The 10,377-nt window shown below is 42.9% G+C and overlaps 1 protein-coding gene across 5 annotated transcripts in view; it reads left to right on the plus strand.

Annotated features, from left to right (window-relative positions):
- LYN (LYN proto-oncogene, Src family tyrosine kinase) overlaps window positions 1-10,377 on the plus strand; it is a 183,069-nt gene that overhangs the window by 146,396 nt on the left and 26,296 nt on the right. For all 5 annotated transcript variants that reach the window (XM_023538857.2, XM_003420002.4, XM_023538856.2 and 2 more), the window contains exons 11-12: window positions 7,493-7,646; window positions 10,130-10,261. In XM_023538857.2, the coding sequence (XP_023394625.1) occupies window positions 7,493-7,646; window positions 10,130-10,261 (286 nt within the window). The remainder of the gene's footprint in view (window positions 1-7,492; window positions 7,647-10,129; window positions 10,262-10,377) is intronic.

The following is a 10,377-nucleotide window of genomic DNA, read 5'->3' on the forward strand; positions in this document are numbered from 1 at the left end:
CTCATTGTTCTGGACTCAGTCTAGTGGAGGCCATGGTATATGTGGTCCATTAGTCCTTGGGACTAATCTTGTATTTTTAGTTTTCTTCATTATTCCTTGCTCCCGAAGGGGTGAGACCAGTGGAGTATCTTAGATGGCTGTTCACAGGCTTTTAAGACCCCAAACGCTACTCACCAAAGTAGAATGTAGAACGTTTTCTCTATAACACACTTGTTATTAAGATGCAACATGAGCTAGGTGTAAAGAATGATGGTGTCTGGAACATAGTAAATAGTTAGTGGAAGGAGGAATGTGGTGGTTATTATTATCTGTCATCATCACACAGATCCTTTCCCCAGCAGACTTGCCCCCCGTGTAACTCCCATCTGAGTCAGCCTCCCAGCTAATGGAGCAATGGGAGCCTGAGGCTGGTTTGCTGTATTTATGTGACAGCTCTTACTGAGCCCTGACAACAGCTTCGCTCAACGCCCCGGAGGGGAGGAGAGTATTCCATGGAAGAAAGCTGGTCCTCCATTCCATTGCCAAGATAGTCTCCAATTTCTTCTTGCTGTTGTGAAATAGAGCAGGACTTATTTTAGCCAAAGTAAATACAACAAGCAAAAATAAGAATAAAGATTGAGAGGTTTTAAAAAGAAACCAAGAATGAATGATGCATACAGACCAGGGAAATAGTGAAGAGAACGAACTATTTTTATAGAAGAGGAGAGATGTGATCTTTTAGGATCTTGAAAGCAAGTCATGTCTGAAAGCTTTTCATTTGCTCCCATATCTATTATTTTTTCAACTTAGCTAATACCATTGTTTTGAATCTTAGTCTTGGTTAAAACGATTATTACTGCTTAGAATCCAAGCTCCTTAAAGCAAGGGTATGTGGAAGGAAAGCCAAGATAAACTGGGCTTGCTGCAAGTTGGCCATTATTTCAGTGAATTATTTCAGAAACGCATTCAGCTTTTATGTGAATGCAGAGCTTGGGTAGGCGTGATAAAACCCTTACCAACAAGTTCCCAGAAAGCTTCTCCTCATCAGCAGATCATCACAATCGGTTATGAAGAATGAGAGCAATGTGGTCCTCACTTGGTCCCCATGTCTTCGAGGCTGTCCGTGCAGCAAGCGCTCACCTGTGTGGGTCCAACCAGAAGCCCCAGGAGAGAGTCCAGCAGGGCTTCCTACATGTGGAGAAAGACCCAGTGACTGTGTCATTTCAGGTCTTAGTTCAGATTTCAGCCAACACTGGTTTTATTTTTTTCAGGTTTCTAGTGCAGTTTGTGTATGTTATTGCCCTGGGTGGTCCAAATGGTTAATGCACTCGGCTGCTAACTGAAAGGTTGGAGGATCAAATCCATCCAGAGGCACCTCAGAAGAAAGGTCTGGCAATCTACTTGTGAAAAATCAGCCTTTGGAAACCCTGTGGGGCACAGTTCTACTCTGACACACATGGGGTCGCCATGAGTTGGAATCAACTCAACTGGTTAGTTTTTACCTGATACCCAAGACTTGGAAATGGTACAGCTCGCATGGAGCAGCGGAGGCAGGGGCCTGGAGGCAGGGGCCTGGAGGCAGGGGCCTGGAGGCAGTGCTCGTGGTCCCGGCTCTGTAGTTCCCATCTCCTATTGGCTGGAGGAGCTGCCGTTGCTATCGCCGAAGGCCCAGGCTTCAAACTCCATTAGATTGTAATTTTCCACCTTTCCATTCTTTCACACATACCCAGCCCAGTCTTCACTCACCTTTTCCCTATATCATTGGCTCTTTCTCGTGGGCCTTGTCTGAGGTCCCAGCAGAGCACGGGAAATACAGAGGGAAGCTCCTGCCTCCCAGCCTCCGTCAGCATTGCCCACACCTGTCTTCCCCCTCTCGGTGAGTCCCACTCTAGAACGCCCTTCTCCCATCACTTCCTCCTGCCCTCGCCACACTGCCGGCTGGTGCTGGGGGGAGTTCTCCTGGAGAGTCACACACTCCAGAGGCACCCCACCCTGCCCTGGGCCTCGGCACTGCCCACCTTTTGCTGACTTGCCGTAGAGGCTGCTTCATACATGTTCCAGAGTCAGATAAAGGTCACACGTCTCCTGAGCACTTGGGCCTTGGGTGCTGAGAGAACAGTCAGGGGGACTCAGTCACACTCTCCAGATTGGCCTGGACCTTGTCCCTGTCTGCTTTCCATTCTGCTCAGCACCTGGCACACTTCTGGAATTCCTTAGAGGATAGGGTCCCTTGTTCTGAGCCTGGCATCTGATCAGCTTCGTCCTGTGCTAAGTGCTGGGACATGGCACTAGTAGACACATCCCAAACCAAAAAAACCCACTGCTGTCAGGTCAATTTGACTCATGGTGACTCCAAGTGTCACGGAGTGGAGCTGCACCATAGGGTTTTCTTGGCTATAATCTTTACAGATGCAGATTGCCAAGCCTTTCTTCCATGGCACTGCTGGGTACATTTTAACTGCCAACCTCTTGATTTCCTGTCATACCTGCCCTCCAGGGACTTGCATGACTGGATGGACACAGACAAGCAGATCTGGGTGGAACAGGGAGCCAGGAGCATGTGCGCTGGAGGAGAAGGAGGGCTGGCAAGGCTTCTTCCAGGAAGTGATGTCTAAGCCGAGCCCTGCAGAATGAGCTGGTCAGGTAGAAGGGCAGAGAGGTATGTTCCCTGCAGAGGCAGGTGTGAACATCAGAGACCGAAGAGAAGATGGTCACGGGGAGGAGGCTGGAGGGGGTCAGTAAGGATAGATTGTACAGGACCTCGTCAGCAGTGTGGAGGAGTTTGGAGGTTGTCGAGAGGGCAGATTTAAGCAGGCAGTGACCTCACTGGGTTTGCACGAAGGACTGATCAAAGATGCGGTGAGTCCCATGTGAAACTGTTCACCACAGATTAGCAAGGAAACACAAGTAAGCCTGTGCGAACCTTGGTTACTGGCTAATCAGCCCAGCTGGCAGGGCTTCCTCACTCCACGTGCACAGTCTTCACTGCACACACTCTTCATGGCTGTAGAAGCTCTGCATTACTAAAGTGTACCTTCCACTAAAAAAAAAAAAAGATCAGATCTCCTTTGTTCTTTATGATTCTCTCCACTCAAGACAGCCTTCCTTGGTGGCCCTGTCAGGAGTGAAATGCTGGGCTGGCTGGACATCGAGACTGACATAGCACGCACAGGTTGTCAGTCACAATTGGTGGCTGTAAATAGCATTTGCCAAATTGATGCAGCAGTGTGCCAACAACAGGGTAATCAGCCAGTCCCCTGATTACGAACGAGGTCCATTCCTAAGTCTGTCTTTAAGTGAAATTTCAAGTAACTCAAAACAGGTATGGTTCATACTAACCACAGTTTGTGAAAAGTTTGTTTTGTTGTTGTTAGGTGCCATCCAGCTGGTTCCGGCTCATAGCAACCTTATGTACGACAGAACGAAACACTGCCCGGTCCAGCACCATCCTCCTAACTGTTGCTGTGCTTGAGCCCATTATTGTAGCCACTGTGTCAGTCCATCTTGTTGAGGGCCTTCCTCTTTTTTGCTGACCCACTACTTTACCAAACATGATGTACTTTTCCAGGGACTGGTCCCTCCTGATAACTTGTCCAGAGTATGTGAGACAAAGTCTCTCCATCCTTGCTCCTGTGGAGCATTCTGGTTGTACTTCTTCCAAGACAGATTTGTTCGTTCTTCTGTCAGTCTATGGTGTATTCAATATTCTTTGCCAGCACCATAAATCAAAGGCATCAATTCTTCTTTGATCTTCCTTATTCATTGTCCAGTTTTTGCATGCATATGAGGCAGTTGAAAATACCATGGCTAGGGGCAGATGCACCTTCGTCCTCAAAGTGACATCTTTGCTTTTTAATGCTTTAAAGAGGTCCTTTGTAGCAGATTTGCCAAATGCAATACTTCTTTTGATTTCTTGACTGCTGTTTCCGTGGGTGGATTGATTGTGGATCCAAGTAAAATGAAATCCTTGACAACTCCAATCTTTTCTCCACTTATCATGATATCGCTTATTGGTCCAGTTGTGAGGATTTTTGTTTTCTTTATGTTGAGGTGTAATCTGTATTGAAAGCTGTAGTCTTTGGTTTTCATCAGTAAGTGCTTCAAGTCTCCTCTGCTTTCAGGAAGCAAGGTTGTGTCATCTGCATATCACAGGCTGTTAATGAGTCTTTTTTCTCCATGTAGTCCAGCTTCTCAGATTAAATAAGTATGGTGAAAGGATACAACCCTGACACACACCTTTCCTAATTTTAAAGCACTCGGTGTCCTCTTGTTTTGTTTGAGCGACTGCCTACATAGTTTGTTATGATCCACACAGTCTAAGGCATTTGCATAGTCAATGAAATACAGGTAAACATCTTTCTGGTATTCTCTGCTTTCAGCCAAGATCCATCTGACATCAGCAATTATACCCCTTGTCCCATGTCCTGAATCTGGCCTGGATCTATGGAAGGTCCCTGTCGATGTACTTTGGTAACCACTTCTGAATTATCTTTAGTAAAATTTTACTTGCATATGATATTAATGATATTGTTTAATAATTTCCACATTCTTTTGAATCATCTTTCTTTGGGATGGGCACAAATATGGATCTCTTCCAGTCTCTTGGCCAGGTGGCTGTCTTCCAAATTTCTTGGCATAGATGAGTGAGTGCTTCCAGCATTCCATCCATTTGTCAAAACATCTCAATTGTTATTCCATTAATTCCTGGAGCCTTGTTTTTTGCCAATACCTTCAGTACAGCTTGGACTTCTTCCTTCAGTATCATCAGTTCTTGATAATATGTCTGTCATCTCCCAAAATGGCCAAATGTTGACCAGTTCTTTTTGGTACAGCGACTATGTGTATTCCTTCCATCTTCTTTTGATGTTTTCTATGTTGTTCAATGTTTTGCCCATAGAATCCTCAAATATTGCAACTTGAGGCTTGAATATCTTCTTTAGTTCTTTCAGCTTGAGAAATGTCGGGTGTGTTCTTCCATTTTATTTTTCTTACTCCAGGACTCTGTCTTTGTCATTATTATACTTTGTTTTCTTGAGCGGCCTTTTGAAATCTTCTGTTCAGCTCTTTTACTTCATCATTTCTTCCATTAGCTTTAGCTACTCTTCAATCAAGAACAAGTTTCAGAGTCTCTTCTGAAATCCATTTTGGTCTTTTCTTTCTTTCCTGCCATTTTAATGACTTTTGCATTCTTCAAGTATGATATCGTTGATGTCATCCCTCAACTCGTCTGGTCTTTGAGCATTAGTGTTCAGTGAGTCAAATTTATTCTTGATGTGGTCTCTAAATTCAGGCAGGATATACCCAAGGTCATACTTTGGACTTGTAGTTTTCTTCAGCTTCAACTTGAACTTGCATACGACCAATTGATGGTCTGTTCTGCAGTCAGTCTCTGGCCTTGTTCTGACTGATAATATTGAGCTTCTCCATCATCTCTTTCCTCAGCTGTAGTCAGTCTGATTTCTGTGTATTCCATCTGGTGAGGTCCACATGTATAGTCACCATTTATGTTGCTGAAAAAAGGTATTTGCAATGAGTAGGTTTTTGGTCTTGCAAAATTCTGTCACGCGATCTCCAGCATCATTTTTATCACTAAGGCCATATTTTCCAATTACTAATTCTTCTTTGTCTCCAGCCTTCACATTCCAATCACTAGTAATTATCAATGCATCTTAATTGCATGTTTGATTAATTTCAGACTACAGAAATTGGCAAAAATCTTCAATTTCTTCATCTTTGGCATTAGTGGTTGGTGTGTAAATTTGAATAGTAGTTGTATTAACTGGTCTTCCTTGTAGGCATATGGATATTATCCTATAACTGACAACATTGTACTTCAGAATAGTTCTTGAATTTTTTTTTTTTTTAAATGATGAATATGGTGCCATTCCTCTTCAATTTGTCATTCCTGGCATAGTAGACCGTAAGACTGTCCAATTCAAAATGGCCAGTACCGGTCCATTTCAGCTCATTAATGCCTAGGATATTGATCTTTATGAGTTTCATTTCATTTTTGAGGACTTCTAATTTTCCTTGATTCATACTTCATACATTCCACTTTCCAATTACTAACAGACATTTGCAGAGGTTTCTTCTCATATTGAATCATGCCACATCAAAAGATGAAGGTTCCGAAAACTTTAGTCCATCCACGTCATTAAGGCTAACTCCACCCTGAGGAGGCAGCCCTTCCCCAGTCATCTTTTGAGTGCCTTCCTACCTGAGGGGCTCATCTTCTGGCACTACACCAATGTTCTGCTGCTATTCATAAAGTTTTCACTGGCCAATTTTTTTTAGAAGTAGACTGCCAGGTCCTCCTTCCTAGTCTGTTTTAGTCTGGAAGCTCTGCTGAAACCTGTCCACCATGGGTGACGCTGCCGCTATTTGAAATGCCAGTAGCATAGCTTCCAGCATCACAACAGCACACAAACCACCACAGTACAACAAACTGACAGTCAAGTGGTGGAATGTTTGTCATAGTATATAGTATATGGTGTACCTTTCTATGCATAAAAAACATTAAAGAAGCGCTTCCAGATACATTAAAACATCTTTAACATAATAATACAATAATAATAACAATGTTTTGATGTGTATCGCAAAGTAGCGCTGGTTTGTTATTAGGAACCATTGTGTGTACCCTGAATTTATGATATAATAGGCTTTACAGGAGTTTGTAACTACTGATTGTATGGAAGTCAATCAGATGTTCACGACCTGGAGACTGCCTGTGTAGAAAACCTAGCACATTTTCCAAAAAAACTTTCCCTGGCTCTGTCAAATGATTGAAGATTCCGGTAGATACAAGCAAGAATAGAAAAAGTAGGCGTGGCTTTTGCCCTGGAGGTGTTTATAGTCTGGTTGGCATGACAACAATACTGACATCAAACACTATAAAAATAATTACAAAGCTATTATCAGTAGGTGGAAATGATTATTGTAGACATTAGGCCTTATGGGCAAGTAAAGAGGAATGCTGGGGGCAGTTCTGCTCCGTCCTATATGGTCACTATGAATGGGAATTGATTCCATGGTAACAGGTAAAAAGGAATTCTAGAAGAGCAGGCGGTAAACCTAGGGATTGGCTGAGAGGGAAGGAAAGGCATTCTGAGGCAGAGAGACGGGCATGAATTTCCAGTAACAATGAGCTATTCTTTCACTTAGCCTTAGCCTGGAAGCTCTGCTGAAACCTGCCCAGCCTCACAGCAACACACAAGCCTCCACTTCCCCCTCAGGGGTAATGACACCTCTCTGTCCACAAGTGGGAACTTAGTAAGGTTTTAAAAAGATTCTCCACACATTACAAAATGTTGAGAAGTGTTGCTACTAAGAAAAAGAATGATCATCGTTGGAGAATTCGGGACAATTGTTTTAGAAAGGAGTCCAAATGGTGCTTGTAATCTATGCACAGACACAAGAGGCTTTCAGGTACTCGTAAGGGTCTCATTTGCCCTGGCTGACACTGTCTAAGGGCCCAGACACGAAAACAAAAACCAGAGCCTCTCTCTCTGTGCAGATTGCGGAAGGAATGGCGTATATTGAGAGGAAGAACTACATCCACCGAGACCTGCGAGCAGCCAATGTCCTGGTGTCGGAGTCCCTGATGTGTAAAATCGCCGACTTCGGCCTCGCACGCGTCATTGAGGACAACGAGTACACTGCACGGGAAGGTATGGCCAGCCACCACTCTTAGGCTCTTTGCTGTTTAGCTTTATCTGCTTTTAACAAAGAACTGACAACATTCATCATAAGAAACTTATTTGGCACAATATTAAACATGTACTATATTGATCTGTTTATCATACTATTCTAATAGTTTTTCAAAATTACTCAGTTGATTAACTCTACATGATGCTTTTATAAAGTTTAGAAATGCTGACGTCTGTATTTCAATTAACCAAAGCCAAAAAACATTAACTGGGCAAGATCTCGCTTATTCGTTTAACGTTATATGTTAAAACTTCTCACGCAAATGATGAAGTACCCTTTCCTTGACTATAGAGAAGATATTTGTAATGTTAATTCTGTATTCAATGTTAAATCTAGCCTGTTCTTCCAATTGCCAATTAAAACATGGAAATTATCACACACACACAGAAGTAAATATAATGCTACCAAAATACACTCCCATGCTTTCTTACATTCAGTATTGTGTGTGTGACCCAAACATGCACAAAGAAACAAGAATCCCATGCAGGCACAGTGCCACTCAGTCACCTGAACAGGGATCTGTGGCCACACCCTGGCCCAGCCACCCTGGCCTCTCCTGTTGGTAGGATCTGAGGGTTTTGATGGTCTCACCCACCACAGAGTCACGAGGCAACATCTTTGCAATGCTTCCCCTCTTCGGAAAGAATGAAATAGTTTCTTGACATTTCTAGAAATTGTTAACAAGGAATAGTTTTCTTTTAATTGTTGCATGGCTTATTTCTGGTGCCTTTTGGAAGATGTTGGCATAATTTACAGAGGTAACAAACATTCAGTGTTACAATTTGTGGGAATTTCTCTGCTTCTGTCATGTTTGAAGTTGATTCTCTTCCTATCTCAAGCCTGTGCTCTCTTGAGTGGGTTTTGTTTTGTTTTCGCCTTAAATGGTTTTTATAGCTGTATTTCTGGGCTTAAGGAGCCCTGGTGGTGCAGTGGTTAAGTGCTTGGCTGCTAACCAAAAGGTCAGCAGTTCGAACCCACCAGCTGCTCAGCAGGAGAAAGATGTGACAGTCTGCTTCTGTAAAGATTACAGCCTTGGAAACCCTATGGGGCAGTTCTGTTCTGTCCTGTAGGGTTGCTATGAGTCAGAATCCACTCGACAGCAGTGGGTTTGTTTTGGTTCTCTGGGCTTAATAATTATCACAGCAGAAAGGCAGGTGACGGATAGTTTGAGGAAAAGGAGTTACATAAGATAGCTCTCGACCATTTACAGTGTATTTACATTTACCCTATTCTAAGTTCTCCTCACATATTAGCTCATGTGTCTCTACAATACCCCTATTGACAGATATTATTACTATTATTTGCACCTTATAGATGAGGAAACTGAGAGGTTAAGCAGCTTTCCAAGGTCACACAGTAAGTAGCAGAACAAGAGTTCAAACTAGGGAAGTCTAGCCTCAGAGTACATAATCTAAAATTTATCCCACTGAAGTGTCCTTTTAGAGAAGCTCATTTGTGCCTATTTTTGTTAGTTGCTGTTGAGCTGATTTCGACTCTTGGTGACATCATTGACTAGTTCTGTTGAATCTGACAAGTCTAGGGTGCACACCCAGGGGTCCCTGGTGGTGGGCAAGCTGTTAACATGCTTGGCTGCTAACTGAAAGGTTGGAGGTTCAAGCCCACCCAGAGACACCTCAGGAGACAGGCCTGGAGATAGATCTACTTCTGAAAATCAGCCTCTGAAAACCCTGTGGAGCACAGTTCTACTCTGATACACATGGGGTGGCCACGAGTCAAACTTAACTCGGCGGCACCTGGTAGTGTCTCACCACAAGTATTTTCAAGAGAAAGTGTGGTGTCGTGCAGAGAGCCAAGTGTCCTTCAGCCCCACCAGCTCCTCCTGAGAAGACTAGTTTCATCGCTAACTCATTCGAGGCAGATTATCATTCTACCCAATACCTAAAAGTTTAGTACTGTTTTTCCCTACCAAATGAAAGAACAGGACATTAGTTTCTAAAGTTTGAAGCAGCATCTGAGATTCCTATTAGTACAGGCTTAAAATATTTATCCACAAAATATATAAACGTTAAAAATATATTTATATTCCATATGGACACAGCATGTGTTCACTAGAGAAAGTTTGAATGCTAAAGAATATGCATTAGAAACTGGTGTTCAGGGGCAAATGTACAAGCTGAGAATAAATTTATGTTCTGCCTCATGTTCTTTTGGGCTTAAAATTGCCTAGTTATATCTTTGCGAGGAGACCCAGGAAACTTTGCTTCTTAAGAAGGCAACACCAAAATGGGAAACAGAGGAGGGAGGTGAACATTTTTAGAAGAACATTTTGTGCCATCTCTTTTTAGTACTATGTGTATGTGTTACCTATCCAAAATAAATGTTTGTTTGTTTTTTAAAGAAAGTGTGAGGGTCACAGGTTACACATGTGTAACTTTTTGTTGAAGCTCAGATGCCAGTAAGAACCCTTTATCTTCTTCTTTAGGTGCTAAGTTCCCTATTAAGTGGACAGCTCCAGAAGCCATCAACTTTGGGTGCTTCACCATTAAGTCTGATGTGTGGTCCTTTGGAATTCTCCTGTATGAAATTGTCACCTATGGGAAAATTCCCTACCCAGGTACCATTTACTGTTTCCATTCGAGTGGCATACATGAGAAAACAAGTTCAATTGCATGAAGGCATAAAAAATAACTCCATCTTTTCAACAGATAAGATTAAGCCCTTTGTACTAGA

This window comes from Loxodonta africana, chromosome 18 (genome assembly GCF_030014295.1).
Source record: "Loxodonta africana isolate mLoxAfr1 chromosome 18, mLoxAfr1.hap2, whole genome shotgun sequence".
Lineage (NCBI taxonomy): Eukaryota > Metazoa > Chordata > Mammalia > Proboscidea > Elephantidae > Loxodonta > Loxodonta africana.